Source organism: Pelophylax lessonae, assembly GCF_965119305.1.
Source record: "Pelophylax lessonae genome assembly, chromosome: 4".
In the NCBI taxonomy this organism is placed as follows: Eukaryota; Metazoa; Chordata; class Amphibia; order Anura; family Ranidae; genus Pelophylax; species Pelophylax lessonae.
This window is the reverse complement of record NC_138771.1, coordinates 245,442,951-245,461,491: the sequence shown is the minus strand read 5'-3', so window position 1 is coordinate 245,461,491 and position 18,541 is coordinate 245,442,951. Positions and strand designations below refer to the sequence as shown.

Below are 18,541 nucleotides of genomic sequence, written 5' to 3'. Positions count from 1 at the left end.
CCTAGGGACACATTTAACCCCTGCATCTCTAATAAAGTTAACCCCTTCCCTGCCAGTGTCATTTTTACAATAACAGGTCATATGTATAGCACTGATTACTGTAGTAATGTCACTGGTACCCCCAAAAGTGTCAAAAATGTCAGTCAAGGGTCCGATCTGTCCGCCGCAATGTCGCAGTCCCGCAAAAAAAATCGCAGATCGCCGCCATTACTCGTTTAAAAAAAAAAAATAAAATAAAAATGACATAAATCTTTCCCTTCGTTAGTAAACGCAATAACTTTTGCGCAAACCAATCAAAATACGCTTATTGCGATTTTTTTTTTTTTTTTTTAACCAAAAATATATAACCGAAAACAAATTGGCCTAAAATGTTAAATTTTGAATTTTTTATTTATTTTTTTTTTTGGGGAATTTCATATAAAAAAATGTGAAAAATATTTTTTTTTTTTGCAAAATTGTCGCTCTTTTTTTGTTTATAGCGCAAAAATTAAAAATCGCACAGGTGATCAAATAACACCAAAAGAAAGCTCTGTTTGTAGGAAAAAAAGGACGTCAATTTCATTTGGGTACAGCGTTGCACGACCGCGCAATTGTCCGTTAAAGTCACACAGTGCCGAATCGCAAAATAGGCTCTGGTATTTGAGCAGCCGAATCCTTCGGGGCTTAAGTGGTTAAGGTTTGAAAATGCACTACAACAGATTTTGCCATTGTGATATAGAATGCCTTTATAACTAAAACAAAGTTTCATAAGCAAACAAAAAGGTTACTTTTTGACAAACAGAAGTGGAACTTTAAAATATGAAAAAAAAAAAAAAGTTGCGGTGGGGAAGTACATGGGAATGAAAAGTACACATAGCAGAGAACTGGGTGGTCTGTGAAAGTCTGTGCCAAGCACTGCTACCTTGCTGGGAGGGGCAAAGCTTGCCACATCACATCCAGACAGACATAAATCCAACGAAGGAGTTCCTCTTCTGTGGTTTGCAGGGAATTGTTCCAGAATGCCATGGCAACAGGCAGACAGAAGAAAGCCTGCGTCTCTCAGCCAATACAGCTTGACAATGTTTAGGGGGCTGGGGCTTTGACAGGTGGAGCTCTGGGGAAAGTTCAGGTGGGTACTGGAGATTTTGGTCGACTAAAATGTACTGGAGATTTTAGTAGATTAAATACGACAAACTAAAAACTAGTGATCGACCGATATCGTTTTTTTTTTTTTTTAATACCGATATTTTGGTTATCGGCTATCGATTTCAGCCAATATTTTCAGACCTGTAAAAAAAAAAAAAAAATTTTTATTTTTTACAGGTACTCTTTGTGGAGGGAGCTGGGGGTCTAAAAGACTCCATACCCCCCTCCTTGGCACTGAAAAGCATTCAAAATGCCAAGTTTGGCTGTTTTGAATGCTGCCAGTTTTTTGAATGTGGCACCGAGTACCCGGAAGTGATGACTTCACATCACTTCTGTGTTTTTTACATGGAGACCCGATCAGAGCCAAATTCCATGTAGGTGGGAGACCCGGGCAAGCCGCGAGAGGGAGGGCGCGTCCCCTTCCGCTCCTTGTAATGACAGCCGAGCGGCTTCTCAGCCGCATGGGTTGCCATTACAAGACAGCCGACTGTCGGCTATGGACACCGGTACTGGGGTGATGCCTCTAGCTGCAGGCATCACTCCGGTACAAGCACTTTCCCAAAATATCAGCAGTATCGGTAACCTCAGGGGCCGATTCTGATAGATCGGGGAAAGTAAATATTGATCCCTACTAAAAATGATTTAAATGACTAAATTACGACTGAATCGAAATTTACCATCAAAATTAACAGTGCCTACGTGGACTGTGCTGGACTGCATGGCTAGCCTGCATTATGGTGATCTGGCACTGTGCTCAGCATTTATGCATGTATGGTAGCCATAGAGTGCTGTCTGGATCTAGAGCCATGGCAGAGTCTCTGGTGTAAACCAGTCTCTAAACACTTGCCTGCTAAGGCTGGTTGGGCTGAAGCCCTGGCAGCTGCCTCACTTTTGTACAGTGCTGTCAATTTACGCAGCGCTTTACATATACATTGTACATTCACATCAGTCTCTGCCCTACACAGTAGGGCCAATTTTTTTTTATACAGGATCCAATTAACCTACCAGCATGTCTTTGGGGTGTGGGAGGAAACCGGAGTACCCGGAGGAAACCCACGCAGGTAGTGTCGTGGTTGGGATTTGAACCAGCGACCCTCTTGCTGCTAGGTGAAAGTGCTAACCACTACACCACTGTGCCGCCCATTACTACAGTAATCAGTGCTAAAAAAAAATATGCACCGCTACTGTACTAATGATACTGGCAGGGAAGAGGTTAACACCAGGGGTGATCAAAGGGTTAAATGTGTCCCTAGGGGGTGTATTTACTGAATGAACACAAGGACTTGTGTTCATAAGCAGGAGGAACACAGGATCCCTGTGGTCATTACTGACAGAACAGCAGCCTGCCGTGTTCACAAGGGCAGACCGCCATTCTGTCTCCACGGGAAGCGTTCGCGGGTGCCCGGTGGCAATCATAGCCGCCGGACCTGCTGAATGGCTCCCCCTGTGGCGAATGGGCGCGCACGCCTCCACTCGCGGTCCCGCAAAGCGACGTACATTTATGTTTTGAGGGACAGAGCCGACCTCCCGCAGTATATGTACTGCTGGTGGTCGGCAAGTGCTTAAACTAGGGAATGGGAATAGGGATCGACACAAAAAATCAGGCCAACATCCCTGATAATAGTGACTTCATTAGTTGGGTGTAGTGATGCATACACTGCTCTTTTCTCACAATTCAACCTAGAGCAAACACCAACCTGCTGCTGCTGCTTCTGCTTTTTAAGCACCTCTGGGATTATCGAATCACATTCCACTGCCCGATTACAGTGACTTGGTCCCCTCCAGGCCACCTGCAGCAATTATCTGCACCAGCTGCTTGGATTTTTGCCTCACTTTTCAGCCCTGTTTTCTGCTACATAGTTCCATCTTCTCAGAAATCCACAGCCCTTTACTACCTCTAGGAGCAATTTAATGGCAGCTCAAGAAGGAACCCCACACCTCTTATCTAGATCCTGGGACCCCCAATATTTTTAGGGTTGTCCTCATCGGAGCCTTCTACGTCATGTTTGGGTGAGGCCCAGACCTGCTGTGTTCACAAGATCCCTTATGCCTACTTCTGACTTTCAGTGCACAGTTAACCACTTAAAGCCCCAGCCCTATTTCGGACACTTTTTGTTTACAGTAATAAAAAGTGGTTGAAAAACACAGGGGGATTGTCAAACACTCGCCCAGCGCTTAAAATCTGAGGGTAAAAACCACATAACCATAAAAGACCCGGTATAAAATATCATAAAATGTTGCTGATCGCAGCTACTGTAAAAGAGAAGCAATCTAAAATGTAATGTAATAAATACTAAAACGAGCACTGTCCCGCACAAATCACATTCAGCAGCGCTTAATATGTATTCAACATATCCTGATCATATAGTCCTCATGTGAGAGAGTTATACCGCCAAAACAGTCTCTATTCAAGGTAAAAAAACTGTTATTCCTCAAGTATTCGGTGTTCCCGGTGCTCAGAAATACCTAATCCGGCATCAGCCTTCACCACACCATCAGTGACCCCTTAAGAGTGGGCACTCGCCAGAAATAACATGGAAATACGCCTGTAAGCATTGGTTGCTTGAACCCTTGACACTCCGGACCACCTCTGCTCTCACCAGAAGACTCCGCTTACCAGTCTGTCAGGGATCAGCTCATATCCATAAAAAAATGGAAAGATAGGAGGCACAATAGTGTGATACCGTTTCCAAGAAGCTATATTTAGTACCCACACTTAAACATAAACCCCCCACATCCAATATGCTTACATCAAGATAGAAATATTCAAGCATGTAATTGATAATCACGATGTGATGGCCTGCTCACCGTTCCTGCACAGGATCTGTCCGTATGACTTATGAGTAAGATCCGGAGTTCGGCCAAGACCTCAGTGACTACCCGGGAAACAGCGTGCTCGTGTGTGACTTCAACAGAGGACACAGACACACTGCACACTGTTCCTTATATGTACCCTAACAGATTAGGACTGGTTCTGCCCATTTGTGATGACTCCTCCCCTTGGGAGGGAACTCGTGGTGCCGTTTTCCAATTGGTGCACTTCCGGTTTCCCCGATACCAGATGTGACGTGTATTGTGTACATAAGTCTTATCACAATCAAGGAGTGTGACCTGCCGCAAACGGAGTTGCCGCTACAACAGCGGACCAACTATTCCGGAATCCTAGGCCGGGAGCATCAACGATGTGTCCTTCGCTTACACTATGTAGCCCATTTGTGACGTCGTTTCCGCTTCCGCCGCGGTAAACAACTTCCGGGGCATAAGATTGCAGCGCTCTGTTATGCGGACCTCGACGCACCAGGGTATTGCTTCCGCTGCGGTTACCACATCCGGTTTAGACATACCGGATGTTGTTGTGTGTTAGTCTGCTGCATCCATAATAACACTGTAGCGGCAACAAGGAGGCATTTAATCGGTCCCACTTATGAGTTCCATTACACTCAATATATGAGGACATAAGTATAACCCAGTCCTATTCCGTGACATACCGGGTAAATGATAATATGCATATTCAGGGTAAATACCTACACCAATTCCTACTAGCACATCAAATCAATAGATGCATCCATGTAAGATCCGTTAATAACTGTAGGTATTAAAAGGCTATATACATATCTGTATTAAAAATGCTACAAACAAATTTTTCATTAAAAGTATTAAAGGAAGAAAATGCAATAAAGATTCTATATGTCAATGCGTATCAAAAATAAAATGGTATCCATAAATGTGGCAATATAAAATAATGTGTACAGGAGCCCACCAGCATAAAAAATATATGCACCAGTATAAAAGCTTAATAAATAGTTAATAAAAGGCAGGGAGGACATGTGGATATAAAGAGTAATTGTTAAAAAGTAATTAAAAGGTAATAAAAAAACCCTTAAAAATTACTTAAAAAACAATTTAAATCAAGATCCATATTTAATCCATTGGGAGTAAGAGCGTTAGTCCGATAAATCCACTCGGTTTCTTTCTTGGAAAGCTCTCTAACTCTATTAGCCCCACGCCAAGAGTGGGGCATTTTCTCTATGCCCCAAAATTTTAGGCCAGATGGATCCATTTTATGTTTGTCCCTAAAGTGTAATGGGACACTGTGTTCTCTGAATCCTATATTAATATTGTGTATATGCTCTGCAATACGCACCCCTAACTTTCTTTTCGTGCGACCAATGTATAACATGCCACATGGACATTCCATTCCATTCCATTCCATACACAACATGCGTGGACATACATGTTATCACCTCCTTTATTTCTAAGGATCTACCGTTTGCATTGGAAGTGAAAGAGGTCAGGCCTCTAAAGTGGGTGTGCACCTGTCGGCAAGCTTTGCAGCGTCTACAGGTGAAAAAACCTGGGGCATTCCAGAACATTTTAGGGGCCTTTGGTAGGTCCAGAACCTTTTTAACAATTCTATCCCCTATACTAGGTGCCTTCCGATAAATAAATATGGGGGTGGGTGGACAAGATTTTAGGACCTGTTTTACCACCCACCCCCATATTTATTTATCGGAAGGCACCTAGTATAGGGGATAGAATTGTTTATTACAGGTTTTTAAAAAAAAAAAATCTGATCACTTTTATTGCTATCACAAGCAATGTAAACATCCCTTGTGACACCAATATGTAGTGACAGGTACACTTTATGGAGGGATCGAGGGTCTAAAAGACCCTAGACCCCTCCACTACACTTCCATGTATGCAAAACGCCGAAAACTGTGTTTTTGCATACAGCCGTTTTTTTTAATTTGCCGCCTTTTGCAGCACAGTAACCCGGAAGTGACGTCATCGGAGACCCGATCGATGCCGTTTCCGGCATTCATCGGGACTCCATCCAGCCGGCGGACGTGCTGGCTGGGTGCTCAGGGCCATGAAAGCCATGGAAGGCGGCGGGAGGGGGACGTCCCCTCCCGCTCACCCGGGTAACTATCGAGCGGCTCCCGAGCCGCATCAGTCGTTACCGACGGAAAGCCGACCGTCGGCTTTAAACCACGGTATTGGGATGATGCCTATAGCTAGAGGCATCATTCCGGTATAACCCCGCAAAGTCTGCCGACGTATGGGTACGTCAGTATGCGGTAAGTGGTTAATAAAGCAATCTGCTTGCAAAAGTCTAATTTAGACCCTACCTGGGGATCATCTGGAAGTGTTCCATGCCCCTAATGCCATCCTTCAGCGTCATCAGAGTTTACCCCTTAAGAGGCTTTTTTTTTTTCTTTTTTTTTTTATAGCAGATTTCCTTATTGCTCAGATTCGCTAGGGGTGTTGCTGACCTGATTGGTAGATACTACCCTGCATTTGGAGAATCCGCATGTTGTTCTAGGTCTGTTTTGGAGCTCTTTCAACTGCAAAGAGCTTACCAATACACTTGTTTAAAAAATTCCTCTGATGGCTAGAAACATGTGGAATAATGGGCTTCTCCTGACATGTGAAAAGATTTTTCCCATTGAAAGGGAATTTATTACAAGGTGCTATCCACCCACCGTAGGCACTCCAGTGAAGCACCTTAACAAGAATACCACCAAACAGATTAAGGGTGTTTTTACCTTTTTAAGGATTTTTCTGGCAGACTCCTTATATCAAGTCTTAGCTTGAGTTACCTGAACTAGGTCCAGCGACTTATTTGTCAAACCATGTCCCTTATTACGGACCCCTCCATCAAAAGGACAAACCTTTTGTGTCCTGGAGATTTTGAAACAAATGTCTTGAGCCTTGCGTTTCAGCTGTGAATGACCTCTTAAAAGCATCTAAGCTTGTCTCATACGGGGGGTAAAGTTTGTTCATATGTGAGAGTCATCAATACACGATTGTTAACTTGCCACACGAAATGGCTTGTCAGCTACAGTTGCTTCTGTAGTATACACCACATACATAGCCTCAGCCGAACGTAGGCCTGCTAGGTACTCACAACAGTGAGTTAGAAAGACTGGCTTAGGAAAACTGCTTCATCTCTGTACTCATGATTTTGTATGGTATCCCCAAACTTCATATTTTCAGATAAGGTACATAGACTTGTCTTTTTTTTTTCTAGTTCAACCAATAAAAAACAATCCTAAACCCACAGAAGTAAAAAAAAAAAAAAGTAATCCAGTTTGTTCCAGCGAGGGGAAAAAACAATTCCTGATTCCCCAGGATGCAATCTGATATTCACTAACTCAACTACCCCTGGGGCTAATACCTGGTGTGGAGAATTGGCAAGCGCATTACCTGAGTCGTCAGATGTTGGCTCAAGGGGAGTGGTCCCTGCATCTGGAGGGGTTTCATCTCCTGTGCATTCGGTGGGGGACTCCCGAGGTCGATCTGTTTGCTTCTCTCCTTAACAAGAAGGTTCAGAGATTTATAGCCAGGTCTCGAGATCCTCTGGCCGACGTATCGGCTAATATTTATCTTTCCTCCCTTGAAACTTCTGCAGAGGCTTCTGCGCAGGATAGAGGTGGAAGGGATTCCGGTCATTCTGATGACTCTGGACTGGCCTCCCCGGTAACGGTACACAGACCTAGTAAGGTTGGTCGACGATGCTCCTTGGAGACTTCCTTTCAGGGAAGATCTGTTTCAAGGTCCAATCTTCCATCCTGCTTCAGTCGCTGGCTTTAACAGCATGATGGCTAGGAAGTGGACTTCTAGGAAGATATATCATCATACGTGGAAATCGTATATTTCATTGTGTGAATCACTGAAGGTGCACCCTCGCTTGTTTTCGATAGCTAGGGTCTTGGCCTTTCTGCAGAAAGGAGTTGAACAGCGGTTGGCTTTGGGCACTATCAAAGGCCAAGTGTCAGCTTTGGCTAAATATTTCCAACGCCTGTTAGCTACACATGCTTTATTTCGAACCTTTATACAGGGAGTGCGCCATATGGCTCCTCCGAGAAGGTTCCTGTTACCTCCGTGGGACCTCATTCTGGTAATATCGGTTTTTCAAAAGCCTCCATTTGAGAACATGCAGGAGATTTCTTTTTCGTTGTACCAGAAGGTTGCCTTCTTGGTGGCTATCACTTCCGCTCCCTGAATATCTAAACTAGCGGCGTTGTCCTGCCGCTCTCCTTATCTGGTGATACACAGGGATAAAGTGGTACTTCAACCTTATCAGTCATTTCTTCCTAAGGTTGTTTCTGATTTTCATCTGAATGAAGACATTGTTTTGCCTTCACTCTGCCCTATGCCCAAATATTCTAAGGAAATTGTGTTGCACTCTTTGGATGTGGTTCGGGCAATCGGGTCTATCTGGAGACCACTGAGTCGTTTAGAAATTCAGACGCTCTTTTTATCCTTACCGAAGGATCTCGTAAGGGACTGGCTGCGTCTGCGGTGACCATATCCAGATGGATCAGGCAGACGGTAGTTCAGGCTTATTCACTAAAGGGTCAGGTTCCTCCTTTCCCGGTGAAGGCACATTCTACGAGAGCACTGAGTGTGCCTCTTGGGCTTTTCGCCATCAGGCATCGATGCTGCAAGGTGGCAACTTGGTCGTCTGTGCATTCATTTACAAAATTCTACAAAGTAGATGTGTTGGCGTCTTAAGATGCTTCCTTTGGCCGCAAGGTTTTGCAGGCTGCTGTTTTAAGAGCACTGTTTTTTTGTTTTTTTTTCTCTTTGAGGGTGTATTGTGTTTTCAGGGTGAGCTCCAGTTGTTCCTGGTTGAGCTCCATGTTACCTGGTTGGCTAAGTTTAGCCTTTGGGGAGTTACATTTCCGTTTGTGTTGTCTTCCCACCCCTCATGAATATACTGCTTTGGGACATCCCCATAGTCTCTGACCTAGATGGAGCTGCGTCTGTCTGAACGATAGAGAAAACTGGATTTTTGTAAGAACTTACTGTAAAATACTTTTCTCAGAAGTTTGACAAATGCCGCACCCACCCCTATACTTTTGAGTGAATGTGGTTTCTTCTATTCTAAACTGTTTGATAGCAGGGTGTGTGGGGTTATGCCTGCAGGGACAGCCCCAATAGGTGTGGTTAAGCTTTTTTCCTGCCTAGTGCCTATTCCTGATAGGAGGAGCATAACCCTATAGTCTGACTAGATGGAGCTGCGTCTGTCGAACTTCAGAGAAAAGGATTTTACGGTAAGTTCTTACAAAGATCCAGTTATTTGCAAAACCTTATAACAAAAACACTTTTTTTTTTTTTTTTTCAGAATTTGGGGTCTTTTTTTCATTTGTGGCGCAAAAAATCAAAACCCAGGTGGTGATTAAATACTACCAAAAGAAAGCTCTATTTGTGTGAAAAAAATGTAATTTGGATATAGTGTTGCATGACCTCGTAATTGTCATTCAAATTGTAATAGTGCTGAAATCTGAAAATTGGCCAGGAAAGGAAGGGGGGGGGTCAAAGTTGGTCAGTATTGAGGTGGTTAATAAGTTTGTTCAGAGAAAGTAGAAAATTGTGTTCTCATACAAATGTATGTTTAGCCTAAGTTAGTGTTTAGGTCATGGTATTGCAGAGTCATTTAACGGTTAATTGACACACTGATTAATCATATATCTCCTGATTTTCTTCCAAAACAGACCAAGCCCTCAAAGACCAACCAAGTCAACAAACTGAAAGTGCTCCTATGCCAGTTAATATGGTGCAGACTCAAATGAATGTAGTGCAGCAACCGATGACCGCACCTCCTGCTCCTCCTGCACCTCCTCCACAGCCAGTCAATATTTACCCATATTCAGTGGGAGTCCATCCCCCCTTAGTGAGCATGCAGCACAATCCATACAACATTCATCCTCCGCTTCCTATCCATCTCCACCCACCAATGCCTCTTGTGCAGGTGTCTGCTCCATCTAGTGTGCCTCAGGGATTGCCCCCACCCCCACCTCCGCCACCACCATCTCAGCAAGTCGGCTATGTTGCTCCACAGCAAGATGGAAAACCACTGCAGGTACTTACTTTTTTCTTATTAATTACAAGTAAGGACCACCTTAACAAATTGTGTGTGTTATTTGTTGTTTTTTTTTTTTTTGGTTGTCTCATATATATGTGTCATATGCAAAATAAACTAAGCTTGCCATGTCTTTTGAACCAAGACTGATTAGTATCTATTCGTTAGTCTCTTTACACTTTGAACTTGCAGCTAAGACCTAGCCATACATTACTTAATTTATGACTGTTTCCTGCTGAATCAGTTGAAATTCATTCTGTCTGTGACCCTGTCTTCACCACCTGGCTTGACAAACTTTGTGCAAGTTGAAAATTGTTGGCCAAAACAGACTCCACATTCAGATGTAGTCACTGTTCCCATATTTAGAAAGTCACTGGTGCTGCAGCTGTGTGAATACAGCAGCTGGCAGAGCAGATTCTTTTTGCATAGATGGGGAAAATCACGTGATTTCCTAAATCTTCAAGTGTATGGCTAATCTTACTGTGCTGTAGTGCACACATGAGGAAAAAATATTAGTGCAGCCATTATATACTATAGAGAGGTCCAGGGTGAAGGCTTGGCTGCTGTGCTCGCCCCCCTTGGTATTTTAATCAGCACAGGTGGATAGGACCAGAAGAAACACTTGCTTTCCTTCCAACAGATGGCTGTGTGCCTGGGGGAAGCCTTCCCTCCCTGGGATGGCTTCCTTCTGTTCACACTCCTCAACAACACTGTTTTGGTTCTTCACTAGCACTTTATTGTGTTGTCTACAGAAATTCACAGAGCCATTAGTGATTCTAAAAAGACTTAATTTGGTCTGTCATTTGCAGACCTGAATGATCACCAATTATGATCTGTCCCATGTATTTTTTTTTTTTTTCAATGCCTTTTTAAGATTAGATTTTTCTTCTCGAGCATTAAAAAACACAGCATTCCAATGTTATTCTATATAGATTTAAATTTTATATAAACAAAAATGTGACCAATGTTAACACCTACTGGGCCAATTAATACACGTCACTTCTTTTTGGAAAGAGATCATTCAGTTCTCATATACATATCATTTGGATCTTTAACAGTATCCTCTTCACACCTGCTTAGACCCCCAAACATTATATTCTTTATACTCTTCTTAAAGCAGGGGCCCTGTCAAATAAAATGGTGGCTGTTGCATTTTTTTTTTTTTTTTGTAAATATAACCTATTTGCACAAATGTTTGCCAAACTCAAATTTTCTAGAAAAAAATACATGTAACATAATTCTAGTGCACAAAGCATAATATAAATTTTTTGGTTAAATAAAATATTGTATTGTCAAGCCCCGTTCACATACGAGCGACGCTACTTCCAGGGGCGACCTCCGAGGTCGCGGTGCGAGCAGCGCGCCGCGACCTTGGAGCGGCCGGCACGGACTTCATAACATTGAAGTCTATGGCGGTCGCCTCCTGGTCGTCCCAAAGAAGCTCCGGACCCTTTTTCTAAGTCGGAGCGACTTGTGTCGCTCCTATTAGAACGGGTCCGCAGCTTCCCTATGGAAGGCGACCTGTGAGGCGACCAGGTCGCCTCACAGGTCGCCTTAGTGTGAACGGGGACTTAAGATAACAAATGTAAATATTTTAAAACTGCAGATGTCTGTGAAATGCCGACAACCTTCACTACCTAAAATTGTCTTTTGGTGATGCTTTAAAAGCCTTTACAGATTATCAGTTAATCCTGAAATATGGCCCTAGAATTATTGCTCTCACTCAGATATTCGCAGTGGCACCTCACATGTGAAATGAAATCTTTTTAACTTTGTTATTCTTTTATTGCTTTCACAAGGGGGCAAACATGCCCCCTTTTGATTTCTTTGGGTAGGTGACAGGTACTAGTTGAGACACCAAGGGGTCTATTAGACCCCTGATATCTCCCCTGCCTTTCTAAGCAACTGATCAAACAGAGCGTACTTGATCAGCTGCTTCTCTGGCTATAACAGCCAGGGAATGACTGCCTTGAAACTGGCAAGTGACAAAATCCTCATCACTTCTGGCTTTGTCACAGAAGAGATGGGGGAACTGAAGTTCCTCCATGTCCTCTGCAGGAAGCTGACCCGGGTTCCCCAGAGGAACAGGAGAGCCTGAAAGCCATGGCAGGAGGGGAAGGTCCTTTCCAGCCTTGTAAAAGTAATGGCTTTTAAGCAGGAAAACTGTACTAGGATCATATAAAAGGCAATATTTTTATTTTTTTGTCAGTAAAATGTGTACTAAACCATAGGTGTATGAATATTAAGAAAAGTACATACAAAGGAGCTGCTGCTATTATGAAAGGTATTGGAACCTCAAACAATAAGACCGTTAAATAGCGCTGCTTCCTTAAAACAAAACATATTACCATTACATAATCTGTAAATCACAATGCATAAAGTGCCAGTGCAATCAAAGATGCATTAAATGATAGTTCAATTAAACAGGCAAAAGTCCTTCAATATTAAGGTGCAAAGTGCTAGTGATGTTTTCTCAAAATAGGATTCATGTGCCACTCAGTGCTCCCCTCCTGAGTCCCCACTCGCCAGCAGTAAAATCAAAATTAGCATGGTTTATGGATGGATCTAGCTCCCTTTCTCTTAAGCAGTGTGCTCTCACTGCTCTCAGCACAAAGATGGTCAGCAATAAGCTCAAAATCAGCGTAGTGTAAAGATGGATGTATCTAGCTCCTTCTCTCTTTGGTAGTATAAAAGGCTCACAGCATAAGGATGATGTACATTCCAATAAAGAAAAATGATCACAGCATAATACGCGTTTCACCCCCTCCCACTGGGCATCTTCAGAAGCTCTGAAGCTCCTGAAGACGTCCAGTGGGAAGGGTGAAACTCGTAAAGCGGAGAAGAGTTAGAGAAGCCAAACTGTCAGCAGGTACAAACGCGGCGGCAATCCTCATACTTTACATGCTCGAAAATTTCAACTTTGCTGTAAGTGCAATTATGCTTTTAACTTTTCAATAAAATAGTATTATGGTATGATCATCTCTCTATTGGAATGTACATCATCCTTATGCTGAGAGCCTTGTATACTACCAAAGAGGGAAGGAGCTAGATCCATCCATCTATACACTACGCTGATTTTGATCTTCCTGCTGACCTTCTTTGTGCAGAGAGCCTTGCACACTGCTTGAGAGGGAAGGAGCCAGATCCATCCATCCATAAACCACGCTGATTTTGATTTTACTGCTGGTGAGTTGGGACTCGGGAGGGGAGCACGGAGTGGCATCTAAATCCTATTTCGAGAAGACCTCAAGAGCACTTTGCACCTTAATATTATTAAAGGACTTTTGCCTGTTTAATTGCACAATCACTTTATGCATCTTTGATTGCCCTGGCACATTATGCATTGTGATTGATTTTACAGGTTATGTAATGTTCATATGTTCCAAGGAAGCAGCGCTATTTAACCATATTGTGGTATTGGCTCATGGCTGCAGCTGCTGACAGGATGTTTATACAGTGCCTTGAAAAATATTCATACTCCTTGAAATTTTCCACATTTTGTCATGTTGCAACCAAAAACATAAACGTTTCTCATTGGGATTTTGTGATAGACCAACACAAAGTGGCACATAATTGTCAAGTGAAAGGAAAATTATGGTTTTAACATTTTTTTTTACAAATATCTGAAAAGTGTGGCATGCATTTGTATTCAGCCCCTCTGAGTCAATACTTTGTAGAACCACCTTTCGCTGCAATTACAGCTGCAAGTCTTTAATGGGTATGTCTCTAACAGCTTTGCACATCTAGAGTGAAATTTTGCCCATTCTTCTTTGCAAAATACCTCAAGCTCTGTCGGATTGGATGAAGAGCATCTGTGAACACAAATTTTATTGCCACAGATTCTCAATTGGATTTAGGTATGGACTTTGACTAGGCAATTTGTTTTGCTTTGATCTAAACCATTCCATTGTAGCTATGGCTGTATATTTAGGGTCTTTTTCCTGCTGGAAGGTGAACCTCTGCCCCAATCTTTTGCAGACTCTAACAGGTTTTCTAAGATTGCCCTGTATTTGGTTCCATCCACCTTCCCATCAACTCTTACCAGCTTCCCTGTCCCTACTGAAGAAAAGCATCCCCACAACATGATGCCACCACGAAGTTTCGCTCTGCAGTTGGTGTGTTGAGGGTGATGTGCAGTGTTGGTTTTCTACCACACATAGCGTTTTGCTTATAGGCCAAAAAGTTTAATTTTTGTCGCATCTGACCAGAGCACCTTCTTCCACATATTTGCTATGTCCCCCACATGGCTTCTCGCAAATTGAAAAGGGATGACTTATGGCTTTCTTTAAATAATGGCTTTCTTCTTGCCAACTCTTCCATAAAGGCCAGGTATGTGAAGTGCACGACTAACAGTTGTTCTGTGGACAGATTCTCCCACCTGAGCTTTGGATCTCTGCAGCTCCTTCAGAGTTACCATGCGCCCCTTGGCTGCTTCTCTGATTAAATCTCGCCTTGCCTGTCAGTTTATGTGGACGGCCGTGTCTTGGTAGGATTGCAGTTGTGCCATGTTCTTTCCATTTTTGTATGATGGATTGAACAGTGCTTCTTGAGATGATCAAAGCTTGGGATATTTTTTTTATAACCGAACTCTGCTTTGAACTTCAACTTTTTCCCTGACCTGTCTGGTGTGTTCCTTGGCCTTAATGATGCTGTTTGTTCACTAAGGTTCTCCAACAAACTTCTGAGAGCTTCACAGAACAGCTGTATTTATACGGAGAATAAATTGCACACAGGTGGACACTACTAATTAGGTGACTTCTGAAGCCAGCTGGTTTCACTAGATTTTAGTTAAGGGTTTCGGAGTAAAGGGGGCTAAATATAAATGCACACCACACTTTTCAGATATTTATTTGTAAAAATGTTTGAAAACCATTTATCATTTTCTGTTTACTTCACAATTGTATGCCACTTTGTGTTGGTCTATCACACAATCCAAATAAAATACATTTCTCTTACGTTCTCTGACAGTCGCCGCCCACTCATACAATCTGCACGTCTGGGTATTGGCCTTCTCCATAGGAGTAAGCTAGGCAGAAGATTTTGTTAGAATATTCACAAAAACTTAGTATAGACACACCTACAGGGGCTGTCCTTCTGGTCCAATACCCCCAGCTAGCCTCATTCCTAATTGAGTTTGCTGCTGCCTAGCTTAGGAGTAGGCTGGCTTTTACCTGGCTGGGGCTGCGGTCTCAGCCTTTTTCCTATTTTTATTTTTTCTCTTAAAGTGTTTTTTTCTTTTAAAAAGATAGCTTTTTATTTGTTCTTGCGCTTAGTCGGACTTCGGATGACTACAGCGTTTGCGGAGCTGGGAATCGCACTGGTTATTCTAGAGCCTTATGGAATCCCAGCCTGCCATCGAGCTTTAGCAGTTTGTGTACGCCCAGGCCTCGCAAACGACTGTCTCTGACCTCAGGGTCGAGCCTGCGAAGTTGCTATCTTCGTTGGGATGTCTCAACTGCGGTACGCCGCGTGTTGCTATCGTCCCCTTCGGCTGACGGCACCACCACCACCCAGAGTGGGAGGCTTCCTGTCACAGAGCGGTACCCATGTTTTTGCTGGATCGGTGAGTACCATGCTACCCCTCTGTCTGACATTGTCGGTCGGGGTGTGTATGTGGGCCCTCTGTTTTATGGGGATGGCAGTTCGGTATGGGTTCTGGAATGTTCCCCTCATGTCTGTAGGTGCGGTCCCTTTGTGTCCCTGCGGGGGCGCTGTAGCGGTTCCGCCGCTGTAGGGGGGAGGGGTGTGGGGTCTACTATGTCCCTGAGGTGCTTGGGGTATTTGGGGTACAGTGCATGGTGTGTGGGGGCCGCAATCGGTGCGAAACTGCGCGGCCGCCATTTTAGGTGTGGGCAGGCTGTCTGGCTTCATTGTGAGGGCAGCAGCCATTTTCTGAAATGCTGTTGGCGCCGATCGGGCGCCATCTTTAGTATGGGCACAATGTCCTTATGTGGACAGCGGCCATTTTCCCAGAGCTTTCCCCATAGACTTGCATTGGCAACCATTTTTTTTGTGGCTCAGGGCTGTGTCTGCCTCTAGAGGCGTGAGGTCACTTCCTCTTTCTTTCACATGCAGAATGATTCCGCAGTGTGTGGCAAGTATAGCTCACTGTGGGGGGCTTTTATTGTGTTTCCTGGCCTGCATTCCTGCTAGCATTCATTTTTTTTGCAGTTTACTGTAGCACAGGACATGCTCTTCATTGCGGTGGGGACCGCAGAAATCGCATATTTAAAGGGCCAGCGTCTTTTAAAATTGAGATCGCTATTATGGAGTCCCAGGATAGCAAATGCCCCCCCAGATCTAGTGGAAGGTTCAGGTACTCCTGAATCCTCTGCTATAGTCTCACTTACTGCTGCACTTGCGACTTTAGCGTCAAAAGTGGATTTGTTGATGTCTAACCGGGCTTCTAAGAAGAGGCCTATGCCCTCTCAGTCTTCTGATTCAGAGCCAGATTTGGTTGCCATGGACAGCGTATCCCCTGAAGGGTCTCAGTCCGCTGTCGGATGTGGAGGAGGAGGATTCCCCCTCCGGATCAGCACAGGAACGCGCTGCTGTGTCTGCGCTTATTAGCTCTGTTAAGGACACTTTAAGTTTAGATGATGAGCCCCACCTGTCGGGTAAGTGGTCTTCCTTTGGGACCCGCAAAGCCCAAAAATCGGGTCAGGTTTTTCCTTGTCCCGCAGAGTTTCACAATACGGTGAATGAACAATGGCGTCATTTAAAATGTAATTTTGTGGTGCCCAAGAGGTTTCAGTACCGTTATCCCTTTGCGGATCCGGTGGATTCTCTCTGGGCTGCGGCTCCTAAGGTGGACCACTCTGTGTCCAGGTTAAATAAAGCCACTTTAATGCCCGCAGAGGATTCTCCGATGTTTAAGGACCCGGCAGATAGGCGGGTGGAAACTCTTACCCGCCACATCTACCTAGTAGCGGGTTCCTTGCTGAAACCAGGGTTCACTTCGGTGATGGTCTCTCAGGCTGTTGAATGGGCCAAGGCGCTTAAGCTTATTGCTGACTCCACCTCCCCTGCTGCGTTGGAAATGGTGGATCGAATAGGTCAGGCTGTTTTATACCTGTGTGACGCGGCCTTGGATGAGGCCCCTTTAGTCGCACGACTTTCTGCAGTCGCAGTTACGATTCGTCGCATCGTTTGGTTGAAAAGCTGGTCGGCCGACCAGTCTTCCAAGAAGACGGTGTCTGACATCCCTTATGCGGGAGTCGTCTTTTTGGGGACTCTCTGGATGAACTGGTTAAGGGGATCACTGGGGGCAGGAGCACTCTGTTGCCCCAGGTGTCCAGGGGCAAATCTTTCCACGGTAAGCGGGGTCCCTCCTTTAAACCTAACCAGGGGTCCTTTCGGGCCTTCAAGGCACAAGACAAAGGTAAGTCCTTCAAGGCCTCTGGTGGCCAGAAGAAGCCTTGGGCGGGCAAGTCAAAAGCTGCCCACACTGGCATGGCGGCTCAGTCCGCCTCGACCTGAAGGGGCGCCCTCACCCGTTTCAGGGGTGGGGGGACGTCTGCGCTGTTTTCCCGCGCCTTGGCTGGCCAAGATTCAGGACAGGTGGGTTCAAGAACTCATTCGGTGAGGGTACAAGATCGAGTTTCGATCACGCCCAGCAGACAGATTCTTTCCCTCAAATCTTCATTTGAGGCCAGATCGTTTCCGAGATCTCCATCGGGCGGTTCAGGATCTCCTCGCCCAAGGGGTAGTTGTCCCGGTTCCACAGCGGGACAGGTTTCGGGGGTTTTACTCTAATCTGTTCACAGTGCCCAGAAAAGAGGGCAAGGTGCATCCGATTCTGGACTTAGTTTCTAAACTGCTTTGTACGGGTTCAGAAGTTCCGAATGGAGTCCCTCCGGTCGGTGGTGGCATCTCTGAGTCCAGGGGATTTCCTGGCTTCCATCAACCTCAAGGATGCTTATCTACACATCCCTATTTACGAGGGTCATCAAAGGTACCTCCGATTCGCAATAGCGGAGGAACACTATCAGTTTGTGGGGTTGCCTTTTGGCCTCGCTTCGGCTCCAATGGTTTTTACCAAAGTTGTTTGGCTCCTGTTCTAGCCTTATTGCGGATACAGGGGATTGCCATCCTCGGTTACCTGGACGATCTCCTGTTAAGGTCGAGCTCCAGTGCCTCTCTGTTGCGTGATCTGTCGATCACGGTTTAGATGCTCCAGGAGTTCAGGTGGACCATCAGTTTTCAGAAGTCGACCTTGGCGAAGGTCTTTCTTCCGGAGGACAAACTCCGGATCCTGCAGGAAGAGGTCATGTCCCTCAGGGACAACGATTTCTCCTCGTTTCGGACCTTCATGCGGTCCCTGGGCTTGATGGTGTTGGCTTTCGAGGCGATCCTATTTGCACAGTTTCACACAAGATCTCTGACCAGTGGGACAGACATCCTCACTCTTTGGAAAGCAGGATCTCCTTGAGCCCCCAAGTCACATTGGATCTCCTGTGGTGGCTCTAGTCTCCGCCAAGTCTTTTCGTCTGTTGCTATGGAAGGTGGTCACCAAGGACGCCAGCCTGTCGGTCTGGGGTGGAGTTC

General features: G+C 44.7%; 1 protein-coding gene across 1 annotated transcript in view; it reads left to right on the top strand.

Annotated features, from left to right (window-relative positions):
* SCAF11 (SR-related CTD associated factor 11) overlaps positions 1 to 18,541 on the top strand; it is a 438,302-nt gene that overhangs the window by 315,904 nt on the left and 103,857 nt on the right. Inside the window, exon 12 of the mRNA XM_082256718.1 lies at positions 9,627 to 9,994. Within this exon, the coding sequence (XP_082112844.1) occupies positions 9,627 to 9,994 (368 nt within the window). The remainder of the gene's footprint in view (positions 1 to 9,626; positions 9,995 to 18,541) is intronic.